Here is an 18,009-nt window from a genome sequence, read left to right on the forward strand (position 1 = left end):
AACTCAAAAATAATAATAATAATATAATTAAATTACACAGCCAACAAAGATTCATTCATACAAGTAATTGTGGAAATGCACCAAAAACTAGGCGAAACTTTTGAATCAAACTTTAATAAAATAAGGTAAGTCTTAAATTCTTTAAAATAAAAGAAGAATTTTCTTCCTTTATTTTTTTTTAACTTTTATACACGTCATTAATTTATTGCATGCAATGACTACATGTACTTTCCCGCTCTTAGAGAAATTAATTACAAAATTAATCAAGATATTGAACAAATACAAGTAAGTTTTTTTTTATTTAAAACAAACCTATTTAGTTAAAAAGGAGTTTGTTTTAAATAAAATGTTGATGGTAATGAATAGTATATTGATATAGAAAATTCTAAAAGGAAAGGAAGAAACAAAAAGAACTACTCCAGTAATATCTTCAACATAACTATAAGTATTAATGGCATTTGTGAGCCTTTATAACTTTATTATGTAAAAAAAACAGTTTTCTATATCAATATATTACCGCCTTACAACTATTACTCGAACAAATCTTATTCACTTACCATTTTCTTCCCTTAAACATTTTATTAAATTACTTGAAACTATAAATTATTTATCTAAATTAAAGAACCTAATCACTAATGAAGAAAAAATCCAGAAAGATCTTCAAGAAAGAAACTCGGTCATTAATAATGTACTGAATGACTTTATGAACACTATGCAGGCTACCATTAATGATGGGCCATCCAATAAATAGAAAATTCTTATAAATAACTATTTTCAATATTGTTATCAATTCTATTGCTACAACAATTAGACTTTAGAATTTTTTTTATGTATCAAAATATATCTACTTTTCACTTGTTACAATATTTATATTAACATTAGTATTCAAGACTTCATCTTCCACATTTTTACTACTCTCAACTTCCCCATTGATGATTGGGGATATACTTTGATTTGAAGTATTGAGACAATCTCCTCCGTCTTCCATTCTTTCCTCTCTTTCTTCTTTTCTTATATTCACATTTAAATTTGTATTACTTCCATCTTTAACTTTTGAACTTAAATTTGCAACAATAATACTATTTGCATTACGTCCAGAAATGCTCATATTATTATTTGTATTGTTTCCTCCTCCTCCACTCCTTAATACTGCCTCTCCACTATTCACAGCGTTTAGTCTACACTGAATAGCCAATTTCTTTGCCTCATTGAACCCATATTTTTTCACATAAAAATGTCTTGAGTGTCTTTTTCTATTCTGATCATACCATTCTGCTACCCATTCTTGATCTCTAGTCTTCCAATATACACCTGGAATTCCTGATTTATAACTAATTCCTCCCATATTCTTCTTTTTTGGAGATGTTATAGCTTTAATCTTTGAACTTGATGAAGAAGCTGGAGTGGAAGAAACTGTTGGAGCAGTAGATTCTGAAATTTCCAAAATATTGGCTGAATCTTTTATCATTGAAAAACTTGTTGAGTTTGAAGAAATCGAAGAATCTACTGATGATGATGTTACTGATCTTGAAATCTTCTTCTCCTCCATTAAATTATCTGTTATATCTCCATTACTTGTACAATTATTTCCAATAATATTAATATTTCCATCACTTATACTACCACTGATATTGCTTCCACTATTTTTTAAAAAATTTTCATTAGCTATATTCATATTGTTTTCAATATTAATATTAATATTATTATTATTGCTACTATTATTATTATTACTATTATTGCTAAAACTCGAATTTCCAGAAATTAAAGGCTCAAAAGATGTCAATAAGTTACTTATTCCTTGGTTATAATTCATCATTTCTTCTCTTAATGGGTCAATTTTTTCCAGATTAATGGCTTCAACCATATTTGTATCGCTTCTAGGAACTAATATTCCATTTTCTTGTGATATTATCTTTTTAATCATTCCATTAATATCCATATTAGTATTATTACCATTATTGTTTTGTTGGCACTGAGACTGAATTTGAAATTGGCTTTGATTCTGAGATTGATTTTGAGTTTGGTTCAAATGATTCAGTAATATGTTTTCTGTTAGATTTCCTGGAATATTCTGAAATTGATCTAAATTATTCAAGGATAATGATCCAAAATTATTATTACTACTTGTCGGTACCGATTTATTAGATCCCATTAAATTCTGTAATATGTTATACATATATTGGCTCTGGTGATTGCTTAGATGATTAATATGATTATTTCCAGAATTGAATGTATTATTAATCGTTCCATTAGCTCCACTTGCTTGATTTATTCCAAGCATATTTGCCAAATTCGTATTCAAACTTGAATAGTTACTAAAATACCCTCCAACTCCATTATTAACTCCATTACCCAGTAATAAACTATTCATCATTTTACTTTTTGTCATTCCTTCAAGAGTAGAATCATTTAACATTTGCAAAGGAGATAGATAATTAAAATCAATAGAATTCAACATATTTAAAGATGGTGAATTATTATAATTTCCATTGATATTATTGGTGTTGTTGTTCTTAGTAGTAAACCCTTCAGAATTATCACCAAAAAATTGATGCTTTAACATATTACCATAATAACTATTCAAATAATTGGAAATCATAGAATTGAGATTAACATTCATGTTATTAGCGTTATTTATATTACTTGGGCTTGAGCCACTTAATGCTCCATTCAAAAGTAACATATTTGATAGAATCATATTATTGTAATCAGTTACCATATTATTGGTACCAACATTTCCGGTATTAGCTCCAAAATTACTGTTATTTGTACCTATAAGTCCATTATAACTGCTGTTATTAGTGCCAGTATTACTATTATTAGTATTGTTATTATTGCTATTATTATTGTTGCCACCATATAAATATTGCATTAATTGACTTAATAATAGCTGATAACTATTATTTTGAACAAGTATTGGTTGGCTCCCTTCAGTAGAATTATTATTATTATTATTACTTAAGCCATTTAAAGCAGAGAAGCTAGAACCATTCAAATTAATTAATGAAGAACTACTATTGCCGTTATTGTTATTATTACTATTACCATCGGCATTCAAGGGATTTATAATTCCAGAATTACCATAATTGTTGAAAATATTAAAACAAGAATTTGTAATTCCTGAAGAACCAGAGTAATTATTATGATATTTAAATTCTTTATTATTAACATACTCTACTACATTATCTCTCAATTTTTTTTCATTGATTAACTTTACCCTCCATTCTATTGCTTTTAATCTTGAAATATCAATTCCATCCTCGCCAATCTCATAAGCAAAAGATTGAGTACATGTTTCATGTGTTATTGAATCTAGCCAAACTCCTATCCAGACTTTATTTATTGGATGCCAAAATATTCCCTCATATTCGGCATCTTCTTTTAAATGTTTCATTTCTTCCATAAGTAACCCAATACCTTCATCACTCATATTATTCATAATTTTTTGTATATTCTTTTTCTCCATCAAATTCATAACAATTGATCTATCATCCTTTAATAAGTATTCAGGCCTTTCATATTCTGCTGTTCCATACTTTGCAATTCTCATTCCTTTTATACCTCCAATATAATTATGAGAGCCTATTGATGCACCTACTCCAGTCTCACCCTGATGGCCACCACCTATATAGCAACTTTTATTCATATTTAAATACATCTTCCCTGTAAGACTAGTTTCATGTAACTTTCTTGCTGTTGCTTTTCCATTTTCAATTGCATCAACCCTTGATTTTATTGCCATTTGCTTTGCATCTTCAAAACCATATACTCTTGCTGAAAAGCCGTGAGTAATTCTTCTTCCTGAAATAGAATCACTCCACTGAGCAATCCATCTTTGACTACTTTCTTGCCAATAAACTCCAGGAACCCCACTTTGATGTTCTGCTCTTCTTAATCTAGTTCCAGTTCCTTTTCTAGTAGACACTATAGAACTATTAAAATCTTTTCTGCCAACTTCCACAGTTGTAACACCCTCCTCGCTGTTCTTTTCCTCATCTGATTTAGAATCTTCATCATTAATAGCTTCGTCTTTATTAATAAAACTATCCTCTTGGTTCTGAACTTCTATATAATTCTGCTCCATAGTAACATCATCAATGATATTTTTAGAATTTTCGTCTGGTGTTTCAACATGATTTTCAATTTGAGATTGGACTTGTTGAATTTTACTATTACCAACTTCAACTTCGTTAGATTTATCAAAATTTTCACCAATTCCACATGTTGGTGTATCTTCTTGTGTAGAGTCCATAGTAGTATACTGACTCCAGTCTACAACTTCTTTATCAATAAAAACCTTTCCAGTTTCTAATTTTTCCTCCATTTTGAGAATTCACTCAAAAAAATTGCCTTATTTAAATATCAAAATGACTATCTTATATAATAATAGAATAATCTATCAGCTTCTTAAATATTCCGTATTTTAACTTGCAAATCCAATAGCTTAATAACTAATTTTTGCCAGATTGCTTCTTTAAATTTGAAATTAATCTTGTTTTCAAAATAATTCTTCACAAACTCTGCTCTTTTATAAAATTACCTTAATATATTTACATATGTATATATATAAGCATATATATATATATATATATATATGTACATTTATACATATATACTTTTTTTTAGTTTTAATCTTTACTTCATATTAATTCAATTAGCTTGTATTATTTATATCTCTAAGACTTTATCCTTCTCTTGTTATAACACAACTTAAGAATAAAGAAAAGTCTTAATTATTGCTTCCCAATACTGCTTTGTTTTATTTTGGAAAACTTCTTTAAATATATATTTATATTTTTTGAATATAAATCAATATTTAGTCATTTAATGACGAACTGCACTTTTATCCACGATTTACTTGTATGTTAACATTTTTTTAAACATTTCTGCATACCTCGTGCCATGTAAACATATCAATATTATTACTCTTTCCTACATTTACTGCTATTTTAGTATTATTTTCTTTTTTTTTCAGCAATCTATCCTCACATGCGCATGCAAATGCATGCAATACCTACAATGTGGGCAAAAATAATTCCACGTATGGCGGGAACCTGACAAAATTATAAATATTTAAAACAAGGTGCTTGTTTAATTGAAAATAGACTAAAGGAAGAGAAAATAATACAGGAAAAAGCTGAAAATCCCCGTGATAATAGTTAAAATTTTAACAATTTGCGATTCTAAGCTAGAATTTATTAAAGCTCAGTGGATTGATCCCCGTCTCTAATGGATGATTGTATATTAACTCCAATCTCAATCGAATAGTTAATAAAAGTAGTGATAAACATGATGATAAATATAGTTAGTAAAGTATATTTAATAATGTTTAGGCCAAAGCCAAACATTCCACCATTTTGATTGCTTTTAGCTATATTCATTTGTTTATTATTAGACTTCGCAGAATTTTTTCTAGATTTAATTTCTAATACAGAAATGGAATAGTCAGCTCCAGCTGAAATAATATATTCATTAGAATTAAAAAATTGTAGGCCAGTAACTGGGAGCTCATGAAAAATCCCTTCTTTAAGTAAAGTTAGCTCAGTCAGATTATTTTTGAATATTTTAATTAAGCCAGTGTTAGTACCAACAGCCAAAAGTTTATAATCGTCAGAAACAACTAGCACAGAAGATGGTTTATCACAAATCAAATTAGAGGCAATTTGGGCAAATAATATGCGATTATTTGGATTTTCATTTGAATTTTCTTTAGATATCTTCATATTCCAAACTGTCATAAAGGATGAGCCTCTGATTTCATGTAATAACATTGAAACAATATACTGTTGTCTATCATTATTTTTCTGTCTTCTAGGGCTATTTAACCTTCCATTCTCAATAAAACGGCATTGCCTCACTAAATAATTCCCATTCTTCATCGGTATCGTGAATTTTTTAAAAATATCTCCAGAATTATACTCATGTACGATAATTGTACCATTTCTATTTGTTGAAATGATAAATTTATTATCTGGAGATATATCCAAATCCAAAATTTCATTTTCATGTCCATGAAGCTCCTTCATTTCTAATGGAATGATTTCTCGTGGATTTTCTGAATCAATATTTAATTTCCAAACACGGACAATATTGTCAGTTCCACCAGTAATTAGGAATTCTCCATTTTTTGAAAACCTACAAACATTTTGTTTACCTTTCTTATTTCCATCCCAGACTGTTTGAAACTGAAGATACATTCTAATTGACTTCCCTTGCTTTTCTTCTTCTATATAAAATAATATACAACAATCTCTTATTCCACCTGCTACTAAATTTAATTTGTTATTAAAGCACATACTATCTAATACTCCATTTTGTTTAGTTGTATTATAAATATATTTTAACATTAAAGAACTTTCAGCAGAAATTTTATCATTTGCATTTAATTTCTGACACTCTACCTCACAATCTTTCAATTCATATAGTTCTATTTGGTCTTCTATTCCATAATCTTTTCCTCCACCTCCTCCACTTAAAATAATGGAATCTCTTGTACAGCATAGCCCAAAAATGGGATAATCCGCATAATATATTGGCATTATGTTGGATTAATTCGTATATTCTATTTAATTTCAAACCTTAATTACTAATACATAGGAATGTTAGCTTACGTTATTTATGATCAATTTTCCACTCCAAATCTTTCCTATTATTAAATATCAGATATAAGTAAAAAAGTAAATAAAAAGTCTTTATGCTTATATTTTTATTTATTCAGCCTTTTAAATAAATTTATATATATAAATATAAATATATATATATATATATATTTATTTATTTATATTGCCAATGTTTAATTTAGTTTTCTTTTTTTCCACTAGTTTTCCTCACACCACTTTGGATTCTTTCGTTATTAGTATTGCTGTTTTGGCGGGCTCATGCACATCATCTTATTAATAAAATTAAATTATTTTATAAACGAATGTATTTATAAATAAATTCATTTCTTAATTAAATGACTAATAATATTTTTATTATCAATAAAAAACGTAATTTGATCTGAATATCTACTTATTCTCTCAGAATAGTACAACTCTATAATAATTTTTGAACAAGTAAATGAAGTTACCATGTGGGATATTATTTGTTGGAACAGGTGTTTCGAGTTCGGTACCTTTATTACATCATGCATTAAATTCAGAAAATTATAAATGCTTATGTAGCTATGTTGGGAAAAAAGAGGGCCCATATGATATGACAAAGAATACTAGAAATAACGTTTCAATTTTAGTTAGAATTCCAAATATAAAAGAAAAAGAGAATGGGGATGATGATTGTTATAATATATTAATTGATTTAGGGAAATCATTCAGAGAAGCAGCAATTTCAGTGTTTCCAAATTATAGCATTTCAAAAATAGATTCAGTTATTTTGACACATTTTCATAACGATGCAGTTGCAGGATTTAGTTCTATATTACATTTTCAACAGAAAAAAGAAACTCTAGTTCCAATTTATTTAAATGCAGAAACTTTGGATCTAGTGAATAAAAGGCATAACAAAATTATTAATAACTATGCATTTGAGGACAATTTGGTTAATTCAAAAGATTTGAAACGTAGATATGAATTAAACGTCTTTGATATTTACAATGGTAAAATCGAAAAATGTTTGAATTCCAATAAACTATACAATATATTGGATAGCTTTAATAAAGAATCAAAATTCAAAAATAATAAAGAATTTAAGAAAATCGAATTTTCTATTAATAATATTAAAATAACAGCATTTCCAATGAATCATGGTAATTGTATATGTATGGGGTATTGCTTTCATTTTGAAGAACAAAATGTTATTTATATATCTGACTATACATTTCCAATGTTAGATAGTTCTATTGAATTTTTAAATTCTATCAAAGATGAAAAGAGGTCTACACTCATTTTGGATTCCATTTCATATAATAAAATAAGTAATGCTCATGCAAACATCTCTCAATCTTTGAAATTTATACAAGAATTTTCACCAGATTATGTTTATTTTATTGGTATGTCATGTTCTGTTGAACATGATGAGACAAATAAAATTTTAAATAATGAATTAATCAATCTAAAGAATGATGGGAAATGTATCAACACAATTTCTATTGAATTGGCATATGATGGTTTATTCTTACCTATATAATAAATTAATATTTTATAATTACTTTGATAATTTTTTATAATTAAATATTGGAAAATTCTACAAATATAAAATTCAAAATTAATACTGATTTTATTTACTTTGATGGAATAATTTGAAGAATTTCCTTTGTTTCTTCTTTTGAAACTTCTTTAAGTGCTTTGATAATCAATAAGAATTCAGTTGCCAGTTTTTGTATTTCAGAATCTTCTGCACTCTGTGGTGGTAGAAACTCAATCTTTGCTTTTCTAGTTTGAACTTCTTGAGCTGCTTGACTGTGGGCTGAGATATTTTCTATCACTTGATCAGTATTCTAAAATAAATAATTATTCATTAAATTCTAATTAAAAAAAAAAGAAGTTTTTTTTAATTAAACTTTACCTCAGAAATATCCTCATTTAATTTATCGTGTGCTTCTTTTACCAATGCCATTGGATCAAAAGCTGCAAGAAACATTGTGGTAATTGGTCTTGCATTTGTAACTCCAAAGAATGCAACTATAATTAAGAACAATATATTGAAAATCTTCATAATTTTTTTAATATAGAAAAAAAAATAATAAATTAATAATAAATGTTATTAAATAAATTGTAAATATTTATTTAATTAATTTTTTTTAGTCACACATTACTATTTTCTCCACTAAACTACTAACATTTTTTTTGCTTGAATTTCTATACCGGTATCACTTGTCCACATTAAAAATAATAATAACGATTACGTGTGCAATTAAATTCAATATTTAAATCAAGTGCATGCGCATATGCATGTTATTGGACAATTTTTTTCATGCACAAAAAAAAAAAAAAAATGCAATTTTTTAAAAAATTAGTTAAGAATTAAGTTATTTTTAGGAATGGAGAAATCAGTTGAAGATTTTATTATGAAAAATTTCTTGATAAAATTGAAAAAAAGAAATGAATAAAGAATATACAAATGTATTGGAATAATTAAATTTTAAGTCAAATGTAATTGAAAGAAAACCAATTATTAGCTAATAATTGGAATTATTTGAGAGTCGAAAGATATCGTAAATTTTAACTTGGGAAATTCAATACTATTTTTATCAACGATCTCTTGAACAAAATCATGTGAATACTTACAATCAATACTATAAAAGAATATATTCTCAGTATTTATTATATTTGCGCAAAAATTTATTGAATCTTTGATTGATTTTGAATTAATCGAAATTGATTCATTTGGGACAATTGGGAAAGATGAGTATATTAATAAGTTGAATCGTTTTTAAAAATGCTAAAGTTTCTTTTGGAATAATAGAATATCTTGGAATAATGCAAATCAATTTTTTATCACTTGCATATTCAATACAATATCCAGAAGAAAGTTTATTATCTGAATCAATAAAAAATAATGATGTAATTTTTATTTCATTGGAATATTGAATAATCACTGGATTCAAAGTTAAGTTTTTATCAATTTCATCACTTATCTCAATATCATTATTCAAGCTAATATAATCATTAAATTTGGATATTGAATCAATTTTAGTAACATCTGGAGAATTTCTTGGATCAAGTATGTTAAGTTGAACACAACCAACTTTTGTTTTTGATTTTAAATCATCTTTTAAAGAATAATTAATTATGTAACTATACCAGTCATTAAATTTGTTTAATGCAGAAGATGTAAAATATATTGGTACTCTAATTTTTGGCTCATAAAATACTATTCCATCGTTTCCCACAGGTCTTTCATATTTTTGAACTTCTCTTGTTTCATCTATTCCATTAAAAGATGATTCATCCGAACCCATACAAAAAATGGCATCCAATCTATTAATATTTGCAGGTATTGCATATTCTAGCATTGATATTCTAAATGTTGAGCCAATTTCAAAAAGAAATGTATCATGGCGTTCACTTTCAGAACTATTTAAATTACTAACTGGATTCTTAATTAAAATAGAAAATGGATTACGTACATTTTTATTCTTCATCTTAATTGACTCTTGACATATACCACAAAATGGGTCGTTTCCTTTATTAACATTATCTATATTTTTAAATACATGCTCAAGATTTGGCGTACCTTGTTCGGTACCAGAACCTAAGAAAAGAATAAAGCTACTCATATCTCTTGTTGGCTTATGAGAATGTGCATGCATGTGGGGAGGATATTCGTATTTAAATCTTCCCTTTTTTTTAAATCTCCAGAATCAAAAACTTAGCATTCCATCTGTATTACGACTTAATTGGATTAACTTATAGGTTAAAATCAGTTGAAATGCGCGCCAAATTTTTACTATTTCAGTGAAAATTATATTGCAGCAAAAGTAATATTCTCTAATTGACATATTTCAGAATTTATAATTTAATATTATACAAAAGTTGATAATTTAAGAATTTTCCGAGTGAAGTGGAGTTTTTGTTACACTCATTTAATAACTTAATAGCAATACAAAAATTCTTGGATCTTAAACAAGTAATTAGTGAGCATAACACATTTAAAATGTCTAGGAAGAAAGAAAAATTGAATGCTGCAAAAACTAATTCCAGTCAGAATTTGCAATTATTAATAGTTTGGACGATATTCTTGGGTATTATTGTATTATTTTTCCACTTAATTTATAAATATTTGATTAAAAACATATTTAATTATATATTAAATTTTATTAGTAAAAAAGATTCCAGCTTTAATGAAAATGCTAATAATATTAGCACTAATAATAATAATCGAGATATCAATACTAGCTCAAGTGCATTTGATAGGGGTGAAATTGATGCAAATCTACAAAGTGGAAATTTTACTTCTGATAATTCAATATTTAGAGTTTCAATCGGATTTTGCTACAGTAAAGAAGCTGAGAATCTTAAGAAGCTAAAGGTAAAAGAGTCTCTGATCAAGCTTTCTGGTTTTACTGATCTTTTTCTATTTATTCAGGTTGATACTGAGCAAGATGAACTGGTTATATTGAATTATATGCAAGAATTTGGAATATTTGAAGCTGGATTAAAGAAACATAGACTTGTTTTTTGTGAAAAACCTGAATCTATTCCAAATATGGCAAGACAACTACAAGCTAATATGCATATTGATACAAATCAAGATAATGCACAGAAACTTTTAAATAAGGTTCCAAATATTTCTATTCTAACTTTCGACGATGACGGAGATTCATTATATGAATTGGTTGAAACAATTGAAAATGTTGTAAACTCAAAATAATAATGATAAAGTTCATCAAATAATACGATTAAAAAAATTACTATAATATATCTAATTTATAATATGTGAATAAATTTTAATTGGAATTATATTTATATATATTAAAGCAATCTTTTATTTCTTCTAAAAAAGTAATGAATATAAAGACCAGACCCAACCAGTAAAAAAATGGATGTTTTATTATTTAATATAAAGCTTTTGCATACATTATAATATGATAAGAAGATTCTTGAAAATACATTTGAGATTTTGAAGTTATCATTAAACTTTTTTTGAATGGTAAATAATGAATTGGCACTTAAATTTACTGCCTTTGTTGAATTATTACTATTATTAACAGGCTTTGTCATTGCTTCAAGCTCAGAATCTTCAATTTCAGATGAATTCATAAATAACTCATCATCAATAAAATCTTCATCAGAATTATCTTCATCATCAGAAACTTTTAATTGTTGATTTACATCTTCAATATTATAATTTTTTGCTTGTTTTAATGCAAGCTGACCACACGCACCGAAAATTCCATCCCCCATTTTTCTTCTAACAGTTACAAATATATTCAAATCAATAAGTACCTTGGCAAATTTGGTAATAATTTCTTTAGATGGAGTGGAAAAACGAGTACTTGTATTGGTTTTATTGTATGGAATGAGATTAACAATAGCAAAATTGGTTCTATTAAAGTCTTTAGATAATTCTTTAAAGATGGTACTCGCAATATGGCTTTTAAAGTTTTTATTAATTATTTTGTTATCAGACATATAATTAATATTCATTTTAACACTATCATCTCTATTGTCTATTATTTCCTCAATAATATTTTTTGAAATTGGAGTATTTTTCAGCAAATTTGCAAGTTCAACTGCATGATCTTCAGAGTCATTCACATCCTTAAGCATTGTATATTCAATAATTATCATTTTATGTCCATATAATAATTTATTCGAGATTAAAATATCATCATAATTCATATTGTCTTTAATGTGATCTTTATTTCTATCATCTAATAAATTTTTATAACATTTATTAATTATCGTCTTGAAAATAAAAATATCCAAAGATCTCATTAAATCAGAAATTTTATATAATCTTGCAATTGGAATAATTCTCTCTCTAAGTGATTGATTTGGTGCATGTAAGCTTAAACAAAGTCCAACTCCAGGTAAATCATCTGCAAGATTAATAATATTTGAAGGTATACCAACAGTACTAACCAGAATATGTCCAGAAGATAACGAGAATATTCTAGGGTCAACCATTAATCTAATTGAATCAATAACTTCATCATAATTTTCCAACGGTTCTCCCATTCCCATAAAAACAACATTTCTCACAGGTTCTTTGAGTATATTTTTTATATAATATAATTGCTGTAAAATTTCTCCTGATAAAAGTGAACCTCTAAGACCCATAGATCCTGTTGCACAAAACATACAACCCATTCTACATCCAATTTGCGATGATACACATATTGAGATTCTCTTATACTTGGATGAAGTACTTATTTCTTGTTGATTACTATCATTGTTTTTATTATTACTATTACTGTTACAAATGTTTGTATTTTCATTAACCTGATCATCACCGTATCTCATAATTACAGCTTCAATTTCATGAGAATCTTGTAATCTGAAGATAATTTTGGTTGTATTACCATCTTTGGATGTTTGTGAATTAATTAATTGTATATTTAAGATAGAAAATTGTTCATTTATAATTTTATAGGCAGCTTTTGGTATATCCTTAATTTCTGACATATTCTTAATGCCTTTTTGTACAATATTCCTCCAAATTGTATATGCATGAATTCTTTTGACACCTGCATCGTCTAATGCTTTTGTAAGAGACTTATAATCAAAAATTGAATGTTTTTTTATATCTGTTCTTCTCTTATTCTCCATGATTATTAATTATTGATAATCACATGAATTAAGTTTGATTTAATTAATATTATTGGTTTGACAAGTCTTATTTTTTTCTTATAATTGGAAAAAAGTCTTAATAAATTCTCAGTTTAAAGAATGAAGAGGATAAATACTTGATACTTGTTACCTAATTTAAAATAATATTACTAACTTATTAGAGTTAGAAAAAGAAATTGATTAGGTTGCAGCTAAAATTTGTACCTTTTTCTAATTAATAATCAATTCTAAATATAATCAAAAAATAAGAAATGCACCTGGCGCTGGCGCCAGAGCTATGAATACCAATATATTTACTATATTAAACTTGACTATAGATATTTTCAGCTTTGCTATTTACATGAAAGCACCTATTATTAATATTTAAGAACAAAGAAACTTTCAAAGTTCCAAAAAATTTATTTGATTATCTTTTTAATATTTTTTCATGCAATAATTATTAATAATAGTGATTGTTTAGGGCTTTTTAAAATTTAAGAGCAATTATGCGCGCCAAATGTTTGATCCATTAAATTATTGGGTATAAGAATGAGGGGGCGGGCAAATTTTAAGGGGGTATATTATATAAATAATTTATTGGGGCAAAAGTAATAATAATAAATAAATGCGTTAAATTTTAACTGTATTGTTATAATAGCATTAATAAAGTACAAGAAGATTTCTAAGGTACAAATTTCAATAAGGTAATAATTTTGAGGAGAAGAGTAATAAAAGGAATCTTTTGGAGAGACTGGCAATTCAAATTAAGGCAGATTTGAATATAATACACACACAATAAAATATATGCTCAAGTAAGGTAAAGGTAGGTTAGAGAAAAGTATGGGAAATTCACATGGTGTACTTGGGGAGGGGGGGATGAAAAATAATAGGAAGTCAAAGAACAATGGTAAAGATGAGAAAAAGAAATTAGAATCCGCCCCACCTCCAATGGAAATGAAAAGGAAAAGAAAGCAAAAAGGCCCACCACAATATGCTAGATTGCCGGCAGTAGTTCCAAATGCCAAATGTAGACTAAGATTATTAAAGTATGAGAGAATTAAAGACTATTTAATGATGGAACAAGAATTTATTACAAGTATGGAAAGTGTAAAGCCATCAGCAGAGACAGCAGAAGAAGAACACAATAAAGTGGATGATTTAAGAGGGTCACCAATGAATATTGGAACTTTAGAGGAAATTATAGATGAGAATCATGCAATAGTTTCATCATCAGTAGGGTCTGAGTATTATGTAAATATTTTATCGTTTGTAGACAAGAACCAACTTGAACCTGGAAGTTCAGTATTATTACATAATAAAGTATATTCTGTTGTTGGAATAATGAATGATGAGGTGGATCCTTTAGTTTCTGTAATGAAAGTTGATAAAGCTCCTTTGGAAAGCTATGCAGATATTGGTGGTTTAGAACAGCAGATCCAAGAAATAAAGGAGGCTGTAGAAATTCCTTTAACACATCCTGAATTATATGATGACATTGGTATTAAACCTCCAAAAGGAGTAATTTTGTATGGTCCTCCAGGAACTGGTAAAACTCTTTTAGCTAAAGCTGTTGCAAATGAAACTTCAGCAACCTTTTTAAGGGTAGTTGGAAGTGAACTAATTCAAAAGTATTTAGGAGATGGACCAAAACTTGTACGTGAGTTATTCAGAGTTGCTGAGGAAAATGCTCCAAGTATTGTTTTTATTGATGAAATTGATGCTGTTGGTACTAAGAGACATGACTCTCAAAGTGGAGGTGAGAGAGATATTCAAAGAACTATGCTTGAATTACTTAATCAATTGGATGGATTTGAGGCAAGAGGGGATGTTAAAGTTATTATGGCAACTAATAAAATTGAAAGTCTAGATCCAGCTCTTATTAGACCTGGAAGAATTGATAGAAAGATTGAACTTCCCAATCCAGACTGTAAAACTAAAAGAAGAATCTTTCAAATTCACACAAGCAAAATGACTCTATCTGATGATGTTGACTTGGAGGAATTTATTATGGCAAAAGATGATATTAGTGGGGCAGATATTAAAGCAATTTGTACCGAAGCTGGTCTTCTGGCTCTTAGAGAAAGAAGGATGAGAGTTACACAAGAAGATCTCAGGAAAGCTAAAGAAAAGGCTTTATATAGAAAGAAGGGTGGAATACCTGAAGGCTTATATCTCTAGGCAACTTTTTCATAGACATTTTCCCGCCTTTGTCACTTCTAACTTTTATTATCAATTTAAGTAAAATAATGAATCGGGATATGTAACAATGAATAAGTAGGTCTAATATATATCTGTTAGTTTTATTTTGAGAAAGGATATATTTGTAGAATTTTTATTTTCTATTAAAATCTCTGGAAATTTTATTGGAATATGATTTTGTCTTAGTATAGTCACTCTAACTATTTCTCCCTCCTCACGCTTAAACAAGCATGAATTATATACTTAAAATAATTGTAATGAAGTGACGATAATAAGTAAATTCCCCTAACTTAAGATGCCAGTTTTGATTCTAATCATTTTATTTGCACGAGTGTGTGGGGCCAGTGGAAATGAAAACGCATGTTTTGGCGCCAACTGATATTTTATTTTATTCTAATATTGCATTTTAATTAAGTCAGCTTGGTAAATTTTTTTCTGGAAAATTTACTAAAAATATCACCAAATAAATTATAAGCTCTGTAGTTAGGATCTTTGTTTGCTCGTTTTTTATAAATCTTTGTATAATAGTAGTAACCTAATCCAGTAGAGAAGAATAAAAAAGAAAATAAGAGAAATCTGTTAAATAATTTAGAAACATGCTTTTTTTTAATATTTTTACTTAATATTTGTGCCGATTTTATATCAATATTTTCAAGTATCTTATCTTTAAGTGTATCAATTGATTTATTGGAGAATAGCTCTTTTAAAAGAAGAGAAAAGCTTGTACTTATAAAAGCGCTCATATTCTTAACTTTTTTATATAGAAATTGTTCTTAAAAGTATAGCTTTCTTATAACGAAATAAAAAGGTAAATTATTGACAGAATATTGTTACTCTTTCTACAGACTTTTCTTTTTTTATATTCTGAATAATCTTACTTCCTTATATCCTCTTTTTTTAATCTACAAATCCAATCCTTCAAAAGTTTAAATAATAATATAACAATTTATTAAATGAAAAAAAAATTCATGCAGAGTTTGGCGGGCTTTTCCAAATAGTTATTAAAAAATTTGAAAAAGGTTTAATATTTTAATTATTCATTAAGATGAAAAATAACTAAATTTTTTTATTAAATAAAAATAATTAATTAATTAAAATTAAGTAAACTGATTTTTGAGTTAAAATATGGCAAAATGCCGTGGGTTTAAGCCAGGAGGAGTTGACAACCCATATTATTATAATAAGAGAAAGATTGTCAAACAAGAAGGATCTACAATCAAGGAAAGACTTCAGAGATCAACAAGGCCAACATGGGAGGAATTAAGAAAAATGGCAAATAAAACATCAGAGGGATTCTGTAATATTGACGATAATACTATAAGAAATGATGAATATAAAAGAAAGCTCGACAGAACAAGAGAAGAAAAGCTATCATCAATGATGAATTACAATTCAAATAATCAAAATAAATATTATAAAAATAATGATAACAATGAAAACAGTTGTAATTCTGGAAAATATAATAAAGTTTGTGTGGAAAAAAAAAGATCTCGTTCATTTGATAGATCATCGCCAAATAATGATAATTTATAAAGGATCCAGTCTGGTCTGATATCATTTCTTAACAACACCAACAATTCCTGGAATTCTTCCGCTCTTAATTAGTTCCTGATATTTCTCGTTATATGTCCTAACACCTCCAGGTATTCTGTCAGTTTTCCATGGTTCAGGATTCGAATTATTTGTTTGACCACTTTTATTGCTATATAGACTACTACTGCTGTTAAGTTTTATGGGTTTGCCATCCAATCTTTCGCAGTGGCCAGAAAATATTGAGTCAGTATTACTCATTGAATATTCTGAAGTAACAGATGCTGTCAAATTAGTATCAGTCATTGTTCTACTTTCACTCTTGTTATAATCTTCAACATAATCAGGCGGTGGCGCAAAATCGACTTGAATATCAGTTTCTATGATTGAAATTGCATTATTTGGCTTAGTTTCAAGAACATTTATCCTATATGAATTGTTATTGTAATGAATAGTTATAATATCACCAACTGTTAAAGTTGCAAAGTTTCTCAAAGTTGTTTCCAAAACTGCCTTAGGATTAGATATATCCAAGAAATCCATTGATAAGGGCATAAACTTAACATAAGTACCTTTGCTTAATGATGTATTCATGATTGAAGTAATGTCTCCTTCTTGTAATTCAAGATTCTGCATCATCCAATAAGGCATATAGCATGTGCCTTCTTCAGCAACAAATTCCAAAACACCAGAATGCGTAAATTTATTCTTTGCAGGGTTGCTAATTTGGAACAACATTGGCCAAGTAATGTTTCTTCTAGCCAATTGATTTAAAGCTGATGGAGGTAGTAGTATTTTGTTTCCACCTTCAAGCTCATCTCTTCCTGCAAAACTTACTGGATAACAAGAGTATTCATTGATAAATAGATTAGAACTTGAGCTTCTAAAGTTAGATCCACCCCTGTTAATTTGTTCAAAATCATCATGTATATTGTCATTTTCAAATCCTCCTGAGAAAAAATTACCAGATGTAAATCTACTAAAACCAAACATTCTTCGATTTTTCTATAAATGACTTCTTACAATAAAGGCATAAGATTTCTTTAACTTGATAAAGAATATTTCAAAC

General features: G+C 27.5%; 10 protein-coding genes across 10 annotated transcripts; 4 read left to right on the forward strand and 6 right to left on the reverse strand.

Moving 5' to 3' along the window:
• Window positions 1–844: 844 nt before the first annotated feature.
• On the reverse strand, window positions 845–4,324 carry cgd4_1110 (uncharacterized protein; the record flags this gene model as incomplete). The annotated part of the gene is made up of 1 exon (XM_625708.1): window positions 845–4,324. One exon carries the CDS (start codon window positions 4,322–4,324, stop codon window positions 845–847), a length of 3,480 nt encoding a protein of 1,159 aa, XP_625708.1.
• An 874-nt stretch (window positions 4,325–5,198) lies between these two features.
• cgd4_1120 (WD40 repeat containing protein that has a transmembrane region at the C-terminus) lies at window positions 5,199–6,548 on the reverse strand (the record flags this gene model as incomplete). Its single annotated transcript, XM_625709.1, has 1 exon — window positions 5,199–6,548. A coding segment is annotated over one exon (1,350 nt), but the record flags the coding sequence as incomplete, so codon positions are not given.
• Window positions 6,549–7,059: 511 nt separating this feature from the next.
• Window positions 7,060–8,124, forward strand: cgd4_1130 (PhnP like hydrolase of the metallobetalactamase fold; the record flags this gene model as incomplete). Its single annotated transcript, XM_625710.1, has 1 exon — window positions 7,060–8,124. One exon carries the CDS (start codon window positions 7,060–7,062, stop codon window positions 8,122–8,124), a length of 1,065 nt encoding a protein of 354 aa, XP_625710.1.
• Window positions 8,125–9,319: 1,195 nt separating this feature from the next.
• cgd4_1140 (conserved hypothetical protein) lies at window positions 9,320–10,249 on the reverse strand (the record flags this gene model as incomplete). The annotated part of the gene is made up of 1 exon (XM_625711.1): window positions 9,320–10,249. The coding sequence occupies one exon, from the start codon at window positions 10,247–10,249 to the stop codon at window positions 9,320–9,322; it is 930 nt and encodes a 309-aa protein (XP_625711.1).
• A 344-nt stretch (window positions 10,250–10,593) lies between these two features.
• On the forward strand, window positions 10,594–11,310 carry cgd4_1150 (hypothetical conserved protein with possible signal peptide; the record flags this gene model as incomplete). The annotated part of the gene is made up of 1 exon (XM_625712.1): window positions 10,594–11,310. One exon carries the CDS (start codon window positions 10,594–10,596, stop codon window positions 11,308–11,310), a length of 717 nt encoding a protein of 238 aa, XP_625712.1.
• A 101-nt stretch (window positions 11,311–11,411) lies between these two features.
• cgd4_1160 (conserved protein with transmembrane region at C-terminus) lies at window positions 11,412–13,220 on the reverse strand (the record flags this gene model as incomplete). The annotated part of the gene is made up of 1 exon (XM_625713.1): window positions 11,412–13,220. A coding segment is annotated over one exon (1,809 nt), but the record flags the coding sequence as incomplete, so codon positions are not given.
• An 831-nt stretch (window positions 13,221–14,051) lies between these two features.
• On the forward strand, window positions 14,052–15,389 carry cgd4_1170 (26S proteasome regulatory subunit S4 like AAA ATpase; the record flags this gene model as incomplete). The annotated part of the gene is made up of 1 exon (XM_625714.1): window positions 14,052–15,389. The coding sequence occupies one exon, from the start codon at window positions 14,052–14,054 to the stop codon at window positions 15,387–15,389; it is 1,338 nt and encodes a 445-aa protein (XP_625714.1).
• Window positions 15,390–15,820: 431 nt separating this feature from the next.
• Window positions 15,821–16,153, reverse strand: cgd4_1180 (hypothetical protein; the record flags this gene model as incomplete). Its single annotated transcript, XM_625715.1, has 1 exon — window positions 15,821–16,153. The coding sequence occupies one exon, from the start codon at window positions 16,151–16,153 to the stop codon at window positions 15,821–15,823; it is 333 nt and encodes a 110-aa protein (XP_625715.1).
• Window positions 16,154–16,535: 382 nt separating this feature from the next.
• cgd4_1190 (hypothetical protein, possible apicomplexan conserved) lies at window positions 16,536–16,943 on the forward strand (the record flags this gene model as incomplete). The annotated part of the gene is made up of 1 exon (XM_625716.1): window positions 16,536–16,943. The coding sequence occupies one exon, from the start codon at window positions 16,536–16,538 to the stop codon at window positions 16,941–16,943; it is 408 nt and encodes a 135-aa protein (XP_625716.1).
• Window positions 16,944–16,964: 21 nt separating this feature from the next.
• On the reverse strand, window positions 16,965–17,933 carry cgd4_1200 (ubiquitin fusion degradation protein (UFD1); double Psi beta barrel fold; the record flags this gene model as incomplete). The annotated part of the gene is made up of 1 exon (XM_625717.1): window positions 16,965–17,933. One exon carries the CDS (start codon window positions 17,931–17,933, stop codon window positions 16,965–16,967), a length of 969 nt encoding a protein of 322 aa, XP_625717.1.
• Window positions 17,934–18,009: the final 76 nt, after the last annotated feature.

The sequence above is a fragment of the Cryptosporidium parvum genome, chromosome 4 (assembly GCF_000165345.1).
Source record: "Cryptosporidium parvum Iowa II chromosome 4, whole genome shotgun sequence".
Classification (NCBI taxonomy): Eukaryota; Apicomplexa; class Conoidasida; order Eucoccidiorida; family Cryptosporidiidae; genus Cryptosporidium; species Cryptosporidium parvum.